At 57.6% G+C, this 22,019-nt stretch overlaps 1 protein-coding gene across 4 annotated transcripts in view; it reads right to left on the bottom strand.

The window, feature by feature from the left end:
• The window catches only part of NFATC1 (nuclear factor of activated T cells 1), a 129,649-nt gene extending 107,863 nt beyond the window's left edge, over positions 1-21,786 (bottom strand). For 2 of the 4 annotated variants that reach the window (XM_008013724.3, XM_008013722.3), the window contains exons 1-2: positions 16,963-17,156; positions 5,852-6,947 (exon numbers count right to left, since the gene is read on the bottom strand). In XM_008013724.3, the coding sequence (XP_008011915.3) occupies positions 5,852-6,947; positions 16,963-17,050 (1,184 nt within the window). In that variant the 5' untranslated portion in view covers positions 17,051-17,156. Of the gene's footprint in view, positions 1-5,851; positions 6,948-16,962; positions 17,157-21,160 lie in introns of those variants that run through there. The other 2 variants (XM_008013721.3, XM_008013723.3) reach the window with 2 other exon arrangements.
• Positions 21,787-22,019: the final 233 nt, after the last annotated feature.

Genomic DNA, 22,019 nt, shown 5'->3' on the forward strand with positions numbered 1-22,019 from the left:
GGCAGGGTGCCGGGGGCTCCTCCCACCCCACGGTGGCAGGGACCAAGGACAGATTCCAACATCGCAATGAAACTGGATAGGAGCAGGACGCATCCACAGCACCACAGAGGACAGGCCCAGCCATCGCCCATCTCCCTCCACAGCCCATCTCCTGGTATAGCCCATTTCCCATCTCCTGCCACAACCCATCTCCCACCACAGCCGAGGGCTTCCTGGGGACTGTCCGGCTTGTGCGAGTCACCTGCTGGTCTGCTCAGCCAAACACAAGCTCCAGAGCCACCACTGTGAATGCCAGGGAGGCACACGGCCACGTTCTTCAAGACCCTTCAGAGTCAGCCCAGCACAGTACCCACAGGAGGGACTGGAGACTCCCCAGGGCCCGACACGCATGCCGGGAGCCAGAAGGCCGGCTGAGTTCCCAAAACAGCAGGGCAGGTTGCGGGGGGGGGACGCCCCAGCCAGGCGTAGTGGGAACCAGAGCCAGGGTGACATGGCTTCGAGGCTGGCTGTGGCCTGTGGGCTGTGGGGTGGTTTCCCTTCCCGGAAAGGGAGGGGCTTATAAGGAGATGCAGTGGAAGTCAGTCCTGAGCCATTCCAGCCCATGCCAGCGTTTTACAAACCATGGGGCAACTGGACACCTTCGGCTTCTTTGCTAACCGTCTTCCCAGGAGGTGATGGCAGCGGGAAGCTCGGGGAAGACCCCACAGCCACCACTTTACATGTCCTGCTATGCTGGGGTTCGGTACAACGCCTTAGAGACTATGTTCACCATCACGCCAAAGGGTCCACCAGTGCCCAGGGACATGGAGGTCTGGACAGTCCGGCCTGGGAGCTCTCAAAAGCCTGCACTGTTTCCCCAACACTGCCGGGGCCTGAACCCCTCAGATACCAGAGCCACAAGAGCAAAGGCATTCAAATGCAGTAGGAATCACTACTGAGCCTGGCAGAGGACTCGTGTCTGTGACAGAGAAGACAGAGTCTACCTGTTACTGCGCTGGACTTATATGATCTTTTTCCAAATTCTGATAAACTCTGAAACTTTCAGACAACTTACGAAACACAAGGGTGAAAGTTTTCTCAGGCCTTTTGAAACTAATACTATACATAGCAGAAAAATGACTGATATTGCTAAAATCTTCAATATTGCAGCCCAAAACTTAAACAATGTCTGAGATAAAGAGGTTTTTGTTTGTTTGTTTTGAGACAGAGTCTCGCTCCTCTCACCCAGGCTGGAGTGCAGTGGCGCGCTCAGCTCACTGCAACCTTGGCCTCCTGGGTTCAAGCGATTCCCCTGCCTCAGCCTTCTGAGTAGCTGGGATTACAGGCACCCACCACCACGCCTGGCTAATTTTTGTACTTTTAGTAGAGATGGAGTTTCGCCAATTTGGCCAGGTTGGTCTTGAACTTCTGACCTCTGGTGATCCACCTGCCTTGGCCTCCCACAGTGCTGGGATTACAGGTGTGAGCTACTGCGCCCAGTCAGGATATTTGAATATACATTATAGTACCAAACTAACAGCTATTTCTGATCATTGAAACCTAGCAGGCTCCAAGTAAACATTGTTCATTACCCTATCTCGCCCCTTAGAAATTCTTTTTCTTTAAACATTCAGTTCTAACAGGCAATGTTTCATGTGTAGAAACTGAATTCAAGGGCTGGGTGTGGTGGCTCACGCCTGTAATCCCAGCACTGTGGGAGGCCGAGGCGGGTGGATCACAAGGTCAGGAGATCGAGACCGTCCTGGCTAACATGTTGAAACCCCATCTCTACTAAACATAAAAATTAGCCGGGCGTGGTGGTGGGCGCCTGTAGTCCCAGCTACTCAGGAGGCTGAGGCAGGAGAATGGCGGGAACCTGGGAGGCAGAGCTTATAGTGAGCCGAGATCATGCCACTGCACTCCAGTCTGGGCAACTGAGCGAGATTCCGTCTCAAAATAAATAAATAAAATAAAAAGAAATTCAATTCAAGAATTGTGCTGTTAAAGTTACCGATAAATTCAGTTAAAATACCTCTGCCTTTCCAATTCCCCTACAACTTTGCTTCTACAAAGGCAACTCCGGAGACTGTCTGGGTGCAGAGAGTGAGACATGTAGAGACGCTGACAGGGACACTTTCCCGAGGCTGATGTCCAAAGAGGAGAAGATGTCGGCACAGACAGACCTGGGCATGGACGCATATGGCCTGTGGCAGGTGCCCAGGCGGAGGAGGCCGAACAATGAAGGAATGGGGAAGCAAAATCACGTAGACTTTAGTTCCTGTAGGTCAACATGAAATCTTTAAAAGCCACCATCTGAGAACCACTATTTATAAATAACCCGCACAGCTTCAACATGCACTCTCGCCCTGGCCTCCTCCAGACGCAGCCCCGCAACACCTCCTTACACCCGCAACGGCACACGGGAAGGTGCCCTGGGAGCACTTGCTGTGATCACCGTCATTATCCGCGGAAAGAAGCAAGGCAGGAAGAAAACCACTCCTTTCTGATGCCAGAATTCACAGCTTAAGATTCTCATTTGTAGGGGTCTGGCAGGTGGCCTGTGGTTCCGGTGCCCGTCCTCCCAAGCTTTGACACCAGACACGTCATTCCGCTGAGCTCCAAAATAGCTCCAAACTCTAAAACGACCAAGGTTCTATCACCTACCCTTACTAACTTCACAAACATTATCATTGCTTCAATTGCAGCAAGAATTCAGCATTGTTCTTTGACCATCGTGGGCCTCTCAGAGGCTCTGCATAGGACTGGGGGCCACAGGTACTGAACAAGCAACAAAAGGCCTCAAAGGACAACAACCCTGGAAGGTCCCCAGGAAGAATGCACGCAACACACTTTCCACTAGAAAGCTCCTTCTGGCATAAGGACAGGATTAACAGAGCAGCGGTTCCGTACCACGGCGGGGAGAAGATGGGCATGTTGTACATTCTCCATCCCAAACTTTGGAGATAATTAAAAATACAACTTTCTAGTTGCACAGCCCGAGATCCTGGTGACGTTTTCCACGCTGGCCGGAGCTGCTGCGTGTGACCAACGGAGAGGCATTCCTGGGGAAGGAAGTCTGGCCCCTCCACCTTGCTGGTAAAAAACTTAACATTTCATCTCTGCTGTGGCTTCCAGCTGCCCCGGGGCACCCGCTGACGAGGTCGCTTGGAAACAGAGCACAAGGAACCAGGAAACATATTTTGATGTGGAACCAGAACAGTGGGAAAAGGTTAACTGCAAACCCCAGAAGCGAGTGTGGGACATATTTACTGAGCTTTGTTTGTGTTAACGCTCAGAAATGTTTCGGGCATCACATCTAACCGGGCGCTCTGCAGCCAGAAGATAAAGCTAACAGGGTCACATGGCCACGGAATTCTTGCTGAAACTCCCAAGCAGAGGGAAAAAACAGCCTCCCATACTTTCCAACCCCCACACCAAATACAGGCCCAAGGTGGGCAGGAGGGGCCGTGCCCACCAGAACATGATGTCCCTGTGGACACCTCGCCACCCAGGAGACGGAGAAGGAACCAGGACGAGCTTGCGCTTTCAAAGGCTGCCTGCCATTTTCACTGGGACCATAAGACTGGGGCTGAGGGCCAAACGGTGTTCCCCGCAAACTCACATAATGGAGTCCTGCCCAGTGTGGGACTGTGTCTGGAGAGACGGTCTTTACAGAGCAATGAAGTTCAAATGAGGCCACCAGGGTGGCCCCAACCCAGCAGGACCAGTGTCCTCATGAAAGGGGACATCTGGAAACAGACATGTATGGGGGACGGCGAGATAGGAGTCATGGGGAGAAGACGGCCTCTCTGAGCCAGGGAGACAGGCTGGGCAGATGATCCCTCACAGCCTCCAAAAGCAAGCCCCGATCTTGGCTTCCAGTCTCAGGACCCTGAGAGAAAACCTTCCTGCTGGGAAGGCCACTCGTCTGTGGGACCTTGTCAGGGCAGCCCCAGGAAACAAACACGCAGAGTTCACCCAAAGGTTCACCACTGCGTTACGTCCCAGTTACACCTCGACAACATCACTCTTCCCTTATCTCACCAGTTCAGTCAAGTTCACGGTGATGGACGACTTTGTCACCATGGAGACCATGAAGCGCATTGTACGTGACCATGTGCTGGAGAGTCAGTGCCACGGCGCTTTTACTTTTACTTACACGATGACAGTGATAGTACAGCAGGTAAAAACGGTTCTTAAATTTTCCCAATGCCTCCAACTGGATGGGATTTTTATTGTAAATTCAACCCAGGTCCTGACATAGGCTCGTTGTGATAACCTAGAATATGCCAGCCTTTTAAACCTTAAAGTATTGAAAACAGAAGTTGGGATAGAAAGGTCTTGACTGCGAGTCAAGAAGAACCAGTGGTGATCCTTGCTTTCTCTCGAAACCTCAGCTGACCACGATTCTAAGTATCACACCAGCAGAAAGGCAGAATCAGCCATCCGGCTGCTCGAAATACTGTCGGCTCTCACACTCTTTCTTTGACACAAGCCTTCAGGGAAGTTTAGGTGGGTTCGTTCCCAGCCTGGAGGAGCATTACCTGCTTGCAGCTCTAATTCTGAGACCAGAGCAGAGACAGGTCCTCCCAGAGCACCCTCACTGCCTGCCTTCCTCACCCTGGGGCATGGGGTCTGCACCTGCCCTCCCTGCCGCCTGGTCTCGCCTCCCGAGTGCTCACTAATAAAAAAGGAGTAGGGGGTGGGGAATGGGGAAGAACAACAACAAAAAAAACAACAGGAAAACACCCAGTCTGGAATGCCCCGGGCTGCGCGTGGCAAACGCCTCTTCCTGAGGACACAGCGGCAGCCCTGACGTCACGGGCCATGGGGCACGGCCCTCGACCGCCGGTGCGGACGTTTTCATGCCTCAGATAAAAATCCCGGAGCAGAAAGCACTCTCAGGGGCCACTCGCAGCCCACCTGCTGGGAAAGCTGTTTCGTTAGAGATAAAAACACCCGGCTGGTTAAGTGGACCCAGCGGAGTCCCAGCAGCCCCTCACACCGTTAAAAAGAAAAACCAACAACCTGGGACCCAAAGAAGAAGGCGCGTGAGCTCCCCCAGCCTGATGCCGCAGCCAGCGTCTCCGGGGAGCAGGAGGCCGCGCTGTTCCGAAGCGCAGGCTGGGGGCTCCGGGGCACTGCGGAGCTGCGGTCCCATCTGCACCCGAGGCAGGGCTGGTAATTACGGCGGGGGAGGAAGCGGGAGCAGCCGGCGGCCACCGCGGGGGGCCGGCACGTGCAATTCCCCGAGGAAGACACTGCGCATGTGTGAGCCCGCCTGAGGGGCGGATGGCGTCTCCCGGAATTCCCACGTGGAAGCCCTGACCGCCAGCAGCGCCGCCCTCTTAGAAATGGGTGTTTGCAGGGACTGATCAGCAGGGCCCTGATCGGAGAGGACTGGAGACTTCAGACGGGAAACGCGCAGACGGAGGCAGGGGCGAGGCGCCCAGGGAAAAGGCCGCAGGAAGAGGAGGCAGACGTGGGGAGATGCTCCCTCCCGGCTCCACGAGGAGCCCACCTGCCCACCCAGGCCCCAGACACCGCCGCCCCGCCCCACCCGGCCCCGCCCCTCCCTGCCCCGCCCAGCTCCACCCCTCCCCTCCCAGGCCCACCCCTCCCCTCCCCTCCCTTCCCCGCCCAGCCCCACCCCTCCCCCAGCCCCACCCTCCCTGCCCCGCCCAGCCCCACCCCTCCCCACCCGGCCCCACCCCTCCCGGCCCCGCCCCTCCCTCCCCTCCCTTCCCCGCCCAGCCCCACCCCTCCCTGCCCCGCCCAGCCCCACCCCTCCCCTCCCTGCCCCGCCCCGCGCGGCCCCACCCAGCCCCACCCCACCCCGCCCCTCCCAGCCCCGCCCCTGCCGCCAGCTCACCTCATGTAGGACGCAGGGGACAGGGGCTTGGGCTTCGCCCACTGGTATGGGTGCTGCGGCACCGCCAGGTACTGGTCGCAGAAGCCGCCCTTCCTGATGTGCTGGAAAGAGAAGTCTTCAGGCGCGAAGTCGGCCGGGGGCGGGGGGCTGCCCAGGTCCTCCCCGACGGGCTCCACCTTGAGCGCCACCGAGGGCGGCTGCTCCAGGGTGGTCTTGCGGGACTTGACAGGGACGCCGTCACCCAGGTCCAGGCTGCTGTCAGTGGTCAGCGCGTTGATGGCGGCCACGATGGCCGAGCTGGTGTACTGGGTGGTGTTGCCCAACCACGAGTCGTCGGTCACGCTGACCCGCGGGGAGCCGTGCGGGGACGGCGTGGGCGAGTGGTGGGGTGAGTAGGGCGGCTGCCGGCCGTTGAGGCTGTACTTCCTCTTGTTGCACGGGGACGCGGGCCTGGAGGAGCGGGCACCCAGCCAGCTCTCCTCAGTGACGCTGGCGCGGGGCGAGGTGGAGGGGGAGTGCCGCGGGGAACCCAGCAGCGTGCAGGCCCCCAGCCCGCGGGGAAAGCCCTCCTCAGGGTCCGTGGTCTTGGGAGACACGCAGGGAGACTGCCACGGCGACGTCTGGGGGGACGCGTACGGGTACGAGTAGTTGGACTCGTAGGAGGAGGCCTCTGAGTTGCAGCTGCGGGAGGACAGGCTGCTGGCCGGGCTCAGGCACGAGGGGTCTCTGTAGGCCTCCAGGCTGGGCAGACTCAGCGTGGCCGTGGAGGGGGACCGTTTGGAGCTGGGGAGGACGTCTTCTACCTCCACATCGTGGAAAAACTGGTTGTTGTTGTGGTACAGACCCAAGCATGAGGTTATCTCGATGCGAGGACTCTCCAGGGCAGGGGCCCCATCTGGCCTGGCGTGGCCGGAGGAGAGGAAGTAGCCCGTGGGCCCACTGTCCAAAGCTGCTCCGTACCCCGAGGGGTGATCCGCCGGCGGGACGATGCCCGGTGTGGAGGTCTGAAGGTTGTGGCATGGGGCCGGCAGGGTGGAGTGTGCTGTGGGGAGCGGCAAGGCAGGGCTGACATTGGAGGACGTATAGCCATAGTGTTCTAGAGAGAAAAAGAAGCAGATGGTGGCATGAGGGGCTGGGCATCACAAAACAGAAACCCATGACCTCAGGGCAGCCGGCAGCCCCTGGCCTTGACGAACGGCTGGGGGGCCTCAGACCCCACGGAGCGGGCCTCTGCCAACGCCCTGAGACTACACTGCCCGACAGCTCCAGGCCACTTGGAGTAACAGGTCCCCGTGAGCCCCTCGCTGCCCACCTCCCCTCCTCCACCAACAGCAGCACAAGCCCCGGAACGTCCCTCCCAGACAGAGGCAGCCGGGTCCTCACCGGTTCCACTCTTCATTCAAAAACCACCTTCCCGAACCACCCCATCTTTATTTAAACGCCAAACACAACATGTGGGCCCTCGTTCTCTAGTTTATTTTTTCTCCTAAATACGTATCACAATCTAACAGCATGTTTTTACTCATTCATCTCACACTGTCATCTCTTTGACAAACAGAAACCTAAGTTCCATGAAGGCAGAACATTTGGATGCCTTAGTCTATTCTGGCTCACCACTGTTTTCAGAGCCAAAGACTGTGCCTGGCACATAAAGTGTGTTCAATTTGTTTAATGGATAAATGGTTGGTGGGTGGGTGGACAATGGATGATGGAGACAGGTAAATAAACTGATGGATGGATCATGATGGACATGGTGGGTGAAGGGATGATGGGTAGATGAAGGGTAGGTGGATGGATGGATGGTGATGGACAAACAAGGGAGGAATGAGGGATGAAGAGATGGACTATGGATGGGTGGATGGGTGGGTGGGTGGATGAATGGATGGATGATGGATGGATGGACAGGTAAGCGATGGATGAATGATGGATTGGGGATGGAGGCATGATAGATAACTGGTGGATGCATGGATGGATAGATGAACGGATGGTGATGGATGGATGGATGAGGAATGGAGGAATAAAGGATGGATGATGGATGGATGAATGAATGGACAGTGAATGGAGGAATAATAGATGGATGATGGATGATGATGCATGGATGACAGATGGATGATGATGGATGGATGGATGGAGAATGGAGGAGTAATGGATGGAGAATGGAGGAGTAATGGATGATGATGATGGATGGATGATGGATGGATGGATGATGGATGGATGATGGATGGATGGATGGATGGATGGATGGATGGGGAATGGAGAAATAATGGATGGATGATGGATGAATGATGATGGATGGATGGATGGATGGGGAATGGAGGAATAATGGATGATGGATGGATGGGGAATGGAGGAATAATGGATGATGGATGAATGATGATGGATGGATGGATGGATGGGGAATGGAGGAATAATGGATGGATGATGGATGGATGGGGAATGGAGGAATAATGGATGGATGATGGATGGGGAATGGAGGAATAATGGATGGATGATGGATGGATGAATGAATGGATAGGGAATGGAGGAATAATGGATGAATGATGGATGGATGATGATGATGGACAGATGGATGAGTAGATAGGGAATGGAGGAATAATGGATGAATGATGGATGGATGGATAATTAATGGATGATGATGATGGATGGATGGATACGGAATGGAGGAATAATGGATGGATGAGGATGGATGGATGAGGAATGGAGGAATAATGGATGGATGATGGATGATGATGATTGATGGATGGATGCATAGGGAATGGAGAAATAATGAATGATGGATGGATGATGATGGACGGATGGACAGATGGATGGATAGGGAATGGAGGAATAATGGATGGATGATGGAAGGATGGATGATGATGATGACAGATGGATAGGGAATGGAGGAATAATGGATGGATGACGATGGATAGATGGATGATGGATGGATGGATAGGGAATGGAGAAATAATGGTTTGACGATGGATGGATGGTGGATGAGAGGGTGGATGGATGGATGGATGTGTTTTAGATCTAAGGACCTAGAAATGTAAACAGATTTTAATAGGCCTATCACTGTCAAGGTGCTCTCATCACCAGCCGCAAAGAAAACTCCTCAAGGATTGGATGAAAACACAGACTCTGAAATCCCCCTCATGGAGATTCTGAAAGGGCTCATGTCCTAGGAATCCATCTTTTAGAACAAAACAGAAGATTCCGGTACACAGCTAATTCTAAGGATCATTATGTGTTAATTACACTCAAAATATTTTTAAAAATCATTATTAGGGAAATTAGTAATTTTAACAGGAAAGATGTGCTTCTGGATTTCTGATTTGAAAAGACTTTTTATGACATCTTGGAACCTCATGATTATATGCCTGGAGATGGGTATTCCCAGGCCTCTAAATAATACAAACAAGCACATGGAAATCCTATATTCATCTCCTGGTGCAAATGCACTGGCTGGAAGATTTTTATTCAAGGACAGTACTGTCTTTCTGCTAAGTTGTGGTTCAGAAACCAACAAGGATAAATGTCAAGAAAATCGAGGGTCTCAAAATACCAATCCAAACCCCACTGTATTTACTAACAGAAATGGTTCTAACGCGCAGATAGATGGGAAACATGGCATGGCGGCCTGGTAAGAGGACACACTGTGGCCTCAATGCCAGGAGTCACAGCTGCCTTCTGGAAATTCCAGACACTCAGGGGCCAGAGCTGTGACAAAGAGAAAGAAACAGAACTGCGATGGAGCCACACCTCACAGGTGTGACCAGAAGCTCTCGGGGATGGGAGCTGAGACCTGCTCAGGACGTCTTTGTATGGGAAGGGCCCCTTAGCTAAGGCTGAGCACCTTGGGGATGGTGCTAGCCAGGCCCCAGTCCCGCCTTCCCCATCATAAAGAAATGTCCTCAAGAGGACGGGAGCCACGCAGTCTCCTGCACCCAAGAGAGAACAGGAATTGTCAATAAATCCAGGAGGTGGCCAGGCACGGTGGCAGCTCACGCCTGTAATCCCAGCACTTTGGGAGGCCGAGGGGGCAGATCACCTGAGGTCAGAAGTTCGAGACCAATCTGGGCAACATGATGAAACCCTATCTCTACAAAAAATACAAGTAGCCAGGCAAGGTGGCGCGCGCCTGTAGTCCCAGTTACTCAGGAGGCTGAGGCAGCAGGATCGCTTTAGCCTGGGAGGTGAAGGTTGCAGTGAGCTGCGATCACACTACTGTACTCCAGCCTGGGTGACACAGCAAGACTCTGTCAAATCAATAAATAAGGAGGTCTTTCTTTTCCCAGAGCCACAGGTGGGGACTGGGGTGGAGCTGGAGCTGGGCATCCTGACGCCAATGCCAGCATCCAGCCTGGCCTCTGGTCAGGACACACACACCATCCCCGGGGGCTGCCCCAGCCGCGGAACGCCAGCACTGGGACTGACCACCCGTGTTCACCGGCATCCACTGGGCCCCCCATACTCCACGCCACGCTCCATGCTCACTGGACACTTCAGGCAAACACCAGGCTCCAATGCTAAAACTCCGGCGACCATCTTTCTAAAAATGGAGCTGAAAAGCAGCTTCCTGGAGAAGGTGAGGCTTCCAAGGAAAATCTGAAGTCCTCCGATCTGCTGGTGATACCTGGGGGGCTCTGGGCCAGGCAAGCAGTAGCCCTCTGAGCGCTCCGCCTGGGCGTCACAGTGGCCCCTCCGCGGCCCGTGCAAAGCTCCTGAGCCGGCTGCGTCAGACCCACTGGACAACAGGCCACACAGGCAGGTCCCCCTCTGCCTGGCGCCCCACACGCCCGGGTGCCATGCTAGGCCAGCCCTGATGTCTGCCCAGCGCACAGTGCTGCAGGAGACCCACAGAGCCATGACCAGCTCTGCGTCTGGGGGTCCCACGGTGGACACAAGGAAGGCGGGGTGGGGGACCAATGAGGGGGTTTTGTCAAGCGCAGGCCTGCGGCTCCTGGGGGGTTCCCATTGGGGCACCACACAGAGCCACCTGTTCACAGGTCTGCAGCTCCTGGGGGGTTCCCGCTGAGGCAGCATGCCGAGCCACCTGTTCACTACTCTGCATTCTCACCAAAAGTTGTCTGAAAGATATTCCTTAGCCAGAAATGCTACGTTATACACACCAGCGCAGGAACTCACACCCACACTTAGTGCTGGGCCCGCTTATTTGTCTAGAAGCCCTTTCGCCTGTTGGAGCAGAAACATAACATTCCGTTAGGAATGAGCTTCCATCTCAAACCAGTCATCAACTCCAGGAGACGCGGAAGCACAGGAGCGGAGCTGAGGGAACATGAAGGCGGCGTGGATCCGATCACGGAGGCCCAACCTCCCTCCCACACCCCGACTTCCTCTCGGAGGTATCCGTGGTCTTCAACTGGCTCTTCAGGCCCCACCTGCTCCACACACTTCCCCTCACTGTCCAGACCTCAAAGGGGGCTTAACTGCAGTTGATTAATGTACAGATTCCTATACTTCCTGTTTCCCAATCAAAAGAATATTTATTTCCAAGACAGCTGATGCCACAGTTGAACTACCATTTGTTGGTGGGAACGTAATTCTGAAGAATTTTTTAAAATCCTAGCAATTAACAGAGCAAATCTTGGGGCCTCCCCACCACTAACCCTCCCACAGTACTCAGCCCTGAAACGGGTGCCCAGCCAGTGGCAGAGCCCAGAGCTGGGTCACATGGGGTACTAGAGCCAGATCACCGGAGGGTTCTAGATGAAACGGGGCAGGAAAGGGGAGGCGGACCTCACAGGTCTCTGTGTGCAAGTCCTCTGGGGCTGTAGCCCTTGATGTTTATGTGACGGGGCCCGGGCATGAGGGGAAGTGAGGAAGAGGAGGAGACTCCACCCGCAGCCAGAGCAGGAAGTGCATGCAGCGAGGCCCACGGACGCCCAGGGCACCAGGGGGCCTTTATTTAAACTAAAGTATTGCAATAAAACCTGATTCAATGAGGCAAAGAAACACCATAAAGCTTTTATAAAAAAACAAAAAGGGCTCACCTAAGCATGAGTTTTCCCTGATCAAACAATGGCAAAATGAAAGCTCAAATGCCTGAATTTCATTAGGATCCCCTGCCCAGGTCCTTGGAGGGCGGGTGGTGGATAAAGTTCCCTTGTTCTTCCTAGAACAAGAGCAAGGTGAGGGGGTCAAGCTGCCCCCAGAGGCCAAGCCCCACACACCAGGGGCCACTGTCCTGGCTGTGAGCCCCTCTCTCCTAGCTCCCAATGAATTTGGTTTCATGACCCACCTAAACCATATTCAAATCTGAGTCATTTAACTATTCAAAGGGGTCATATTTACATGAAAGGAAAATATTCCCAGTAACTTTCTTAACAATTCTGAGCTGCTTGGCTGACTCATGTCATGCCAGACGCCACCGCCGAGCTCGGTGACCCCACTCCCTGGCCACTGTGTTGGAGTGCCTGGCTCTTTGCCAAGGAGGGTTCATTAAATTACAGTGCAGGTGAGCAGGGAGACAGAGCTGGATTCTAGGCGATGATCACGGAGAGCACATTCAAAATCCCTTAACAGAAGGTAACGGCATGGCCCCTCCACTGAAGGCACCATCTCCCCACTTTTGAGTCCCCTGATCCTCACCGGCTTGCTCAGCCATCAGGTGCCCCATGACACACAGGTGGCCACGCGGGGAGCACCAGCTCTCAGGCTGGCCCAGTCCCACTGGCCTCAGCAAGTTCCACATGTCAGAGCTGTTAAAAGTGTGTCTCACTCTGAGAAATAATTCACTTCAGAACCACATACCCTTCTCGTTTCTGAACGACCACAAAAAACTGTATTGGTGCATGACATTAATTAACACATGAAATACTTCTGGTCAGGGCTCCCTACGGGCGGGCAGCATTCTAACCTTGAGACCCCGCCCTGCTGAGCCCCCGGGCACCTGCCCCTCACAACACGCAGTTCCCAGATGGTCACTCCCTCACTCGCGTGTGCAGGGCAGGACAGCCACACCTCTGCCTTGCGCATCAGGCCAGCACTGCCGACAAGAATCACCAACTCCGGCCACAGCCAGATCTCTCATCTTTCACAAACTCTGAGAGGCGGCCGTCACAGATGATGTTATTTTTCATTTTAAGGAACATCCCCTTCAGCACGTGCTGGGGCTGAACTGCAGGTGGACCCCCAGGCACTGCTGTCACCTCTCCAGACAGCCACGGAGTCTGCTGTGAGTGAGGCCAGATGACAACTGTGCATGTACTGGAAATAAAACGAAGCAGAGCGATCCACGCCAAGACCGTGCTGTTGGAGGCAATGTGCTTAGCAGGCTCGGGAACGCTGCCTCACAGTGGCACCGGGACATGGCCAGGCCCGTGGCATGACAGACAGCAACAGCTTCCCAGACACCGTTCCCCCAACAATCTGCCAGCAAGAAAGATTTACAAAGGCAAATAGGATGGCCTCATCACAGCGCAAACAAACCGTATTTAATGTTCCATAAATATGCACGCCAACGCCTCAATAAAGGTCCTTCGTCCAGCCCGGGGCCCAACCTGGGACATCGTTCCTCAGAGGTACTGCAATATTCCCCCTGGTCAGACGCACACATCACTGTAAAGCATCCTTTTTGAATTCTGTTTTCAAGGAATTAAAAAATATCCGAGTTGTTCATGGCTAGCTGAGATCTTCCTTTGAAAAGCACAACACGGAACTGAAATATTCCAATCTGCCAGGTAACTCCACCCTCCACGGGAACACCTCTGGAACCTCAGGGGGTGAGCTGTGCATGGTAATAGCAGGAACGCTCTCCTAAAACACTGACCCTGAACAACAGCACATTCCTCATTCAGCACTGTCCTGGGACCTCTCTGCTCACCAGGTGTCTCTGCCACGGGTCTTCCTGCTGCAGCCCCTGACCAGCCAAGGGCGCCTCAGGCCCTCTTGGGGAAGATACATCCTATTTGGTGAAAATGGACTTGAGAATAAAAGTCTTCCAAAGCTTCATTTCTGCATAAGATGTTCCGTTTCCACAGGGAACCATTAAATGCCCCAGCAGTGGGCACAGGCCAGCAGCAGACCCGGGCACACAGAGGTTCGGAGGGTGGCCCTGACTGCCAGGGAGGCTCCAGCCCAAACATAGAGGCCTTGGCCAATTTCCTCCGAGTTGTCACGGCGACCGTGCTGGCAGCAGCCAGGCTGGCCAAAATAACTTAGAAAACAGGAGCCCTGGGGCGGGAAGCAGGGCACGCCCGCCTCCCAGCTGACAGCGAAGCAGCTATTTCCTGAGCCCCAGAAGGGAGCGGGGCCTCCTCTCTGCAGAGGGAAGCCCAGGGCCTGCTCCTGGGTGGACACAGCGAGGAGCCAGACCCTGGAACTCCAAACACCGCTCCCATCCCGCCTGGGAAATTATTTACAGCATTCTCCTTTCATTGTCCCAACAAATGGTTATTGAATATCTATTCTTCGCACCTGCCGAGCACTTTCGAAATAAAGAACAAGACACAGCCCCTCCCTCAAAGTGCCCCGTGAAGACCTAAGTCCAGCGAGATGGAAGGGGTGGGGGCCACACACAACCGCCCTGCGGCTGCAGCCCTTGACCCTGGTACACTGACCTCAGCTCTGCCAGGACGTACAGCCCCTTCTCGGGGGATCCGGTTGACAGACTGCCTCTTGGGCTCAGGGCTGGCCACGTCCTTTACAACAAAGCTTCACTTTCTGTGCTAAGTCTAATCTATAATACCCAGTTTGCCTTGCTTTGCAATTGATCTCAGACTTCTTCATTTATTCATTTATATCCAGGTGCATCCCAGAAATAACGTGAAGTAGTTTCTATCACTTGTTAAAGGCTGGAGAGTCAATGTAATCATTTAACAATGTGATATAAATAATTAACATCATTGAATAATTAATTATCAAAATGCAGTAATGATGGTAATAAAAAGAAAAGAGAAAACAGCACGGGTGTCTCACAGGAAAACATAATATGTACACTTAACGTACATGATACATAAAAAACCTTTTCCAGCAACTTCTTGACACCATAAAAGGAGGAAGGGGCTCTTCTCAGCTCTGGCCTCTCCTGCTCGGCGCCCCCACTCCTAAAGCCCAAAACCACGGTGGTCTCTGGAGGGGCAAGCACCCAGCAGAGAGGTTTCACAAGCAGCGTGGAGAGCCAGCAGCTCAGCTCTGCGGGGTTCTCAGGGAAGAGTGCAGCTCCAGAGGGCCCAGGGTGCTAGTGAGGGTGAGGGTCACAGCTTCACTGGTTCTGCTCAAGGAGCATTTGTGGGGAATGAGCCCGGTGGGTGCTGGGGAGGACTGTGTCCTGAACCCACCTGGGAGGCCACCTGCTTCCGGGTCAGGAGGGACCCCAAGTTCACCAGGGTCCCCACATCCGATGCCACCAGGAAGTCTGCCCACCTCAAAATGGTGTAACAACTGGCGTCCTTGTGAGACTAGGCCTCAAGGGGCAGACTGGCCTCGTATGCATCTTCCCGGATAAGCCTAGAGTTACCTGTGCAGTCACAGGAGGATGCCGGCGGTGCCCTCCCGCTGCCGCTGCTGTTACGCAGTCACGTGTGCACGGAGGCAGGGAAGTGGCCCTTGTCACTGGGCATGCGCTGAGCACCTGCCAAGCCAGACACGGCGCCCAGTGCGGCACAGCCCACCCTGGGGGCCCGGCAGACCCGGCTCCATGGGGATAACTGCCCCCTGTGCTTCCTTCCAGGAGGCAAAGCAGTGAAATCTCCAGCCCGGGCTGAGGGGCTGGGGCTGCACGCTGTCCTGCAGCACCCCCGCGCCTCTGACTGGGGTGTAGGGGCTGGGTTCCGGCCGCACTGCCCCTGTTGCAGGCCCACGGTCAGTGATTCACACTGTGAACGACCGGGGAGTGTACTGGAGGTCCCACCCGACCGGGACGACTGCACAGGCGTGAAAACCTCCGCCCCGACATATCCCAGAGGGGCCACCCCGGTAACCACACTCTCGTGGGACCGACTTTCACTCCCTAAAGAGAGGTCAGGAGTGGGGCGACACTCCTGCATGGCACACCCAGGTAGAAAACTCTTCTGCTGAAATGCCCTGGCTCAAGCTCTGAGGACTGGAACCAGCTCTGGAAGGCGGCGCCAGGACCACAGGCAGCCCGGGTGGGAAGCACCTCTGGCGGGGCTCTCTCCCACCCTCATTGGCCTTGGCTCCCACTGTCTCCAAAGACCTAGAACCCAGGCACGGGCAGGGAAGACGTTTGGGGAGCAGAGGGTCATGAACCGCAGGCAGCACGGGTTTGGTTGAAGGACTGATTTTCAAAAATGATCGAGACATTGGACTTTTTAAAAGAGAGTAGGGAATGATACGGAAAATATGACCCTCATCACAGACTCGGAGGTCCCTGCTTGCCAAGCTCCTCCGGCTTCACCTCCGCACAGGGGGGGCTGCCGGGGAAGCAGACACGAGGCCTTCAGGATGGGCACAGACAGGGTGCACGGGCACCAGCCTGGGGTGACCTGGACAGAGGAGACCCTGGGCAGTGGGAGAGGGGCCCAGGCCCAGGGGTGCCCACCCCACTCACTCGCTGCTATTCGGAAGTGGAGAGTTATCTGTGGTTTGTTTACCTGGAAACTTTATTTCTGACACAGAGAAGAGAAAATGAAAGAAAAGGCTGGGGTCATGGTAGCTCGGGGGAAAACGTGAAAGCTGGAGGTTTACGGGGCTCTGCGGGGTGTGGGGGGTCGGCGGGGGGGGAGGGTGGCGGCGGGGGGGAGGCCGGCGGCGGGGGGGGGGCCAAGGAAAGTTGGCGGGGGCGGGGAGGTCGGAGGAAGGGGGGGAGGGGAGGAGGGTGGCAGGGGGCGGGGCGGAGGTCGGGGAGACAGTGTCTGGGGGAGCTGGGGCGCCTCTGCGCCTCTGTCAGCGCCGCCGACCCTCTGTCCGGGACCACCCCGTCCACGCCTGTGTCCGCGCCGCGCTCTCCCCAAGGACCCCGCCGCGAGCGCTCGGAGGAACCCGGTCCGAGCCCAGGACGCCCCGCACCGCAGCTCCCCCGGCCGCAGGCGCCTCTGCCCCGGGCGCACCGGGGACTCCAAGGGTCCCGGGGGAGCGACGAGGACGCGGAGGGGACTTGGGCGCCCCCAAACCCCGACCCAACCCCGCGCCCTCCCGGACGGACCCACCTGGGGCGGCCGCGGCGGCGCCCTCGTCGCGCTGGTTAAACTCGAAGAGAAACTCGAAGTCGAACTCCTGGTCCTCCAGCCCCGTCATGGCGGGTCGGGCCGGGGCCGGGGCGGGGGTCGGGGTCGGGGCCGGGGTCGCGGCGGCCCGGGGTTCGGTTCTCCCGGCGCTGCCCGCGCGTCCTCCGCGTAACGTGACCCCCGCCCCTCCCCCGTCCCGCCCCGCCCCCGCCCCCCGGGCGTTTCCGGGTTTACATAAACAACCGGCTCGCGGCCGCCGGCTTCCGAGTTTTAAATAAACTCCCCGGGCCGAGCGCAGGCCGAGGGCTCGCGTCCCCCCCGCCCCCTCGCGCGCGCGCGACCCCAGGGGTCCCCGGCCTCGTGTGCCCTGGGGGTCCCGGTCTGGCGCAGGCTCCTCCCGACCCGGGGGTGGGGGCGTCGGGACCCCACGGTTCCGCCCCCCAGGCACGAGTGGCACCAGGTCCCTAAGGCTACGCCCCGGGCGACCAAATTTTTTAAAAAGTTTTAAAAAACAAGTTTTCAATCGGGGCCTCCTCGGGAAAGCGGCTGCACCGGCGACCCCCGAGCGCCACGTGCGCGCCCTGCGGAGAACCGGGAGGGGGGAGGTCCCAGCCCGAGGCCGCCAACGCTGGGAACCCCGATTTCAGCCCGACGGCGCCGGGAAGCGCAGGGATTCTCGCTGGGTTCATGGCGCGCCCCTCGGCCTGCAACCCCCTGCGGGGGGCCCAGCACCCACCGGCCTCTCCTGCGAGTCCCCAGCCTACAAACACCCGCCCTGCGTGCCCCCGCCCCGCGGGGAACCCGCCGGTCCTTCCAGGGGCACCTCCAAAGATGACCCCTTTGAGCGGGGCGGGAAGGAGGGTTCGGGTCCCATCCCAGGCGGCCGGAAGCTTGTGTGCGGCTGGGATCCGGAAGGCCGGGCTGCTTAGCTGGGGGCCGCCCTGGGCCTGCCTCTCCCGCCGCGTGTCCTAACTTCCCCCGAGGTCTCGGCACCACATGCACCAGATATCTGGAATAGCAGGAGATGGAGGGAGGCTGAGGGCGGAGGGGAATCGGCCCGGGTGGAGGGGTGTGCGTGTCAAGGCTGGCAACCCCAAAGCTCCTCGGAGCCCTCCCTCGGGCCTGCCCCGCTGGCACTGCCTTTTCCAGAGGCGAGAAACCCGCCAGTCCCAGGGTGGCCCCGGGCTTCTCCTGAGACCCTTTCACTGGCTGGTTTTCTGCAGTGATTAGCCATCGTTCGGTGTGGCCTGATTTAGTTTCTAATAATACTTCTGATTTTGGTATGGATGTTGGAGCGTTGTTTTGTTTTAGTTTGCCGTTTTTGCTGACCTTGGGCAAGTGGAAGTTCTGTTTTCTGTTGAGAAGCCACAACGTTTCATTTTTTCTCTTTTCATTGTATAGGTTTTTTTGTTTGTTCGAGACGGAGTCTCGCTCTGTCACCCAGGCTGGAGTGTAGTGGCCGGATCTCAGCTCACTGCAAGCTCCGCCTCCCGGGTTTACGCCATTCTCCTGCCTCAGGCTCCCGAGTAGCTGGGACTACAGGCGCCCACCACCTCGCCCAGCTAGTTTTTTGTATTTTTTAGTAGAGACGGGGTTTCACCGTGTTAGCCAGGATGGTCTCGATCTCCTGACCTCGTGATCCGCCCGTCTCGGCCTCCCAAAGTGCTGGGATTACAGGCATGAGCCGCGGCGCCCGGCCTGTACATTTTTTTTTAAAAAAAAACTCCAGCCACCTTTTTAACCCCACCATAAAATTATACACAAATGACAGCCCTTATCATCTGTTTAGACTAAAACTTTTTGCTAAACTGTCCCGCCTGCTGGTGGCCCCAGGCCGCGGGCCCTGCAGGGATGGAGGCTCACTGTGCCGCTGTCCTAGGACTGCACTGGTCTCCATCCCAGAGAAGGGGTCGGTGGCGCTGCCCCCCTGCTGCTCCTAGGAATTACCCTGCCCCCCCCAGCCCCCTGGCCCCCCGCCCCGCCCCGCCCCCGCCGCCAGTGCTGGGCTTCTTTCCTGCAAATAGTTCAGAGCTATTGGTCCAGATTCAAAGCTGCCCGTTCCACAGACACTGGGTGTCTCCATGGAAGTGTTTAGTTTGGACGCATCCTCCCAGAGGTTGGGGATGTCTGCGGAGGCAGAGGCCCCGCTGGGTGTGATGAAGCGGGGTGCCAGCGCCGTGCCATTTTCTAATCTGAGCTGGGAAACAACGCCGTGAAGTGGCAGAGAACAGGGTGAGCTTTGTTTGGTCCCAGCCCGTGGGGCATTCTGTCTGGAGCGACTTCTGACTGGGTGGCTACCTACAGGCCTGTACTTCTCTGCATTCTCCATGAGGAAGCAAGCCCGGGGCCTTCAGGAACCAGGACGCCTAATGAGCGTCCACCCAGATGGTCCCAAAACCCGACGGACGCAGGGGAGGCGCCCAGGTCCTCAGATGGGCCAAGAGTGGCTTCGTGGGGCCTACTCAGAAGGACTCAGCGTTTTCCCCGGTGGTCTCGGTGATGGCCGGTGTGGAAACCACGCGTTCCCCCACGCCACCGGCCTGTATGTCTCAAGGACTAGATCACACTTTCCGGCTGGCCCAGTTCTGCAGCCCTCATAAAATACACCCATGTCGGTCGGGGCGTCACTGCCCGGCGCACTGCCTTGCAGCAGGGACCTTTTCGAACTTATTTTCTTCAATAGGAAACACGAAAAATAGCCACTACCCCATCGTGTTTTTTCCTTGTGTAAAAGAAAATGGCTCCTTACTACAGGTCGGCCACCGGCTCTTCAGGTACAGAGATCTGAACTTGGCAAGACCTGCCTTTCTAAAGGGAGTGATGATAAACACTGCAGCGTAAGTGTCCCAGGATTTAAAACCGAAACTCCAACAACAACAAAAATTTTTTTAAACTCTACTACTAGCAAGAGCACATTGTGTAAAACACTGACACGGAACATGATGTTTAAACACGTAAACATTTCCTAACATTGGGATGAAATGGTGTCTACCTCCCGTCCCGTGAAGCATCAGGGCACCGACCACACGGATCCCCTCCGTGGAGCTCACGGCCCTGTGCTCAACTCTAAGACCCGCGAGTTCTCCTGAGCTGCTGGAGCCCGGTTCTCAAGCAAGCCCCGCAGTTACTAGGGTCGCGCAGAAAGCGGCAGCGCTCGGAAGGACGTCTGCCTTTATGAAATGCATACGTTGGCAGGTGTGCTGGCGCTCTTTAAATAAATTACATAAAATGTTTCAGAGCTGGTAAGGAATGTGGAAAAGCGTCTCCCAATTTCCATTAGCATTTGCAATCCCTAATCCCTAACTCGGGCGCTCACACCTCTCCAAGGGTATTTTCAAAGCCACCTGCAGGAGCCCACCCGGCACCGCCAGCGGTGTGGGGCGGGGACCGGCCAAGTCGCGGGGGGGAGGGTGGCATGTGAGACTGCGCCGCAGGGGGCTCTCAGCGCCCCCGACACCAGGTTTCAGGGACCCACACTGTGCCGTCTTTTTTTCACTATAAAGAAGCAGCTCGGAACTTGGCGGTTCCTTTTCAAACTCGCCTGAAACGTCTTCTCTGGCTGGAACTCCTGCCTATAGGATTTCAAAATGGCTTAAATTCGGGCTGTGCCGCGGCCGCGCTTTGGGTCTTCTGGTCCTGCAGGTCCAGGCGCCGGCGTGACGGGCTCGGCCCTGGGGCGTTCGGGGGCGCGGCGCGGGGAGACGCCGCCACGAGCTCGGGGTGGGATTGGGGGGCGCAGAACCCCCAAACCGCGCTCTTGGCGCCAGAGGGTGGCTCTGCCTCGCTCGGGAAGACACGGGGCATCCTTCACGCCCAAGGAAGCCTCCCTTCCTCCCTCCCACGTGCCCTCTGCGGTCCTGACGGCCCAGCCTCGCCCGTCCCCAAATCGCTGGCCTGCGAGCCGCTTCCTCGGCGGGACCCGCAGCGGCCTCGGCTCGCGCCCTCAGCGCTGGGACAGAGGAGACACCTATTGGCAGAAGGCGCGCTCGGAACCGGGCTGCCGGGAGCTGGGGGAACGCCGTTCGCGATCCGCGCCGCGCCCCTCCCTGGGCGCACAGACCCGGCCGGCCTCGCCCTCGGGCCGGGACCCCTGCGTGCGGGCGACGGGGGCAGGGGCGGGGGCGCGTCCCGGGCCGTGGGGGGCGCGGGGGTCCGGGGACGGCGGCCGCGCGGGGCTTACCTTCCTCTGCCGACTTCATGGTGCCGCCGGCGCGCGGCGCGGGCCCCAAAGTTTCTCCGCTCCCGAAGACCGCAGCCGCAGGGCCAAGTGGAAACTTGGAAGGGACTGGAAAGCTGGTGCTTGGCATCCGCGCGGCGGCGGCGGGGAGCGGAGCAGCGGGCGGAGGCACGGGAGGAGCAGGCGCCCCGCGCCGCCCGGGTCGGGTCTCCGGGAAGGCAGCCCTCGCCCCGGGCTCAGCGCCGCGCGCCCCGGAGGAAAGTCATCGAGGGGCGTGTGCGCGCGTGGCGGGGCCCGGCCTTGGCCCTGGGACCTGCGCGGTGCCTCCGAACCCTGCCCGCGCCCCGGTGCCCGCGCCCGGCCGCTGGGATCTGGCGCGGCGACTCCGCCGGCGAGTTCGGAGCCTCTGAGTCTCGCTCTGACGCAGGGCCGCGCTCTGCCTCCTGCCTTTTTAAAGCTGGAAAACACCTCCCCCGCCTCCCCGCCGGCCCGGCGGCTCCCGCGCCCCCTCCCTGCCGTGACATCACGCCCCTGCTGCCCGGGCCCGCGCGGGGCCCCGGGGACGAGTCGCAGAGCGTCCGCCCCTCCCCGCGCCACGGCAGCCGCTTGCCCGGGGGCAGGGGCGCACGGGGAGGGGCGCGCACGGGGAGGGGGGGGCGCATGGGGAGGGGGGCCGCACGGGGAGGGGGGCACACGGGAGGGGGGTGCACGGGGAGGGGGGCACACGGGAGGGGGGTGCACGGGAAGGGGACGGGGGCGCAGGGGCGGGAACAGGGACTCCGAGGGCAGGGCAGGGGGACGCTGGGGCTGGCGGGGGAAACGGGGGCGAACGGGCCAGACGGGACGCCTGAGTCCACGCGGG

Source organism: Chlorocebus sabaeus, chromosome 18 (assembly GCF_047675955.1).
Source record: "Chlorocebus sabaeus isolate Y175 chromosome 18, mChlSab1.0.hap1, whole genome shotgun sequence".
NCBI classification, from domain to species: domain Eukaryota; kingdom Metazoa; phylum Chordata; class Mammalia; order Primates; family Cercopithecidae; genus Chlorocebus; species Chlorocebus sabaeus.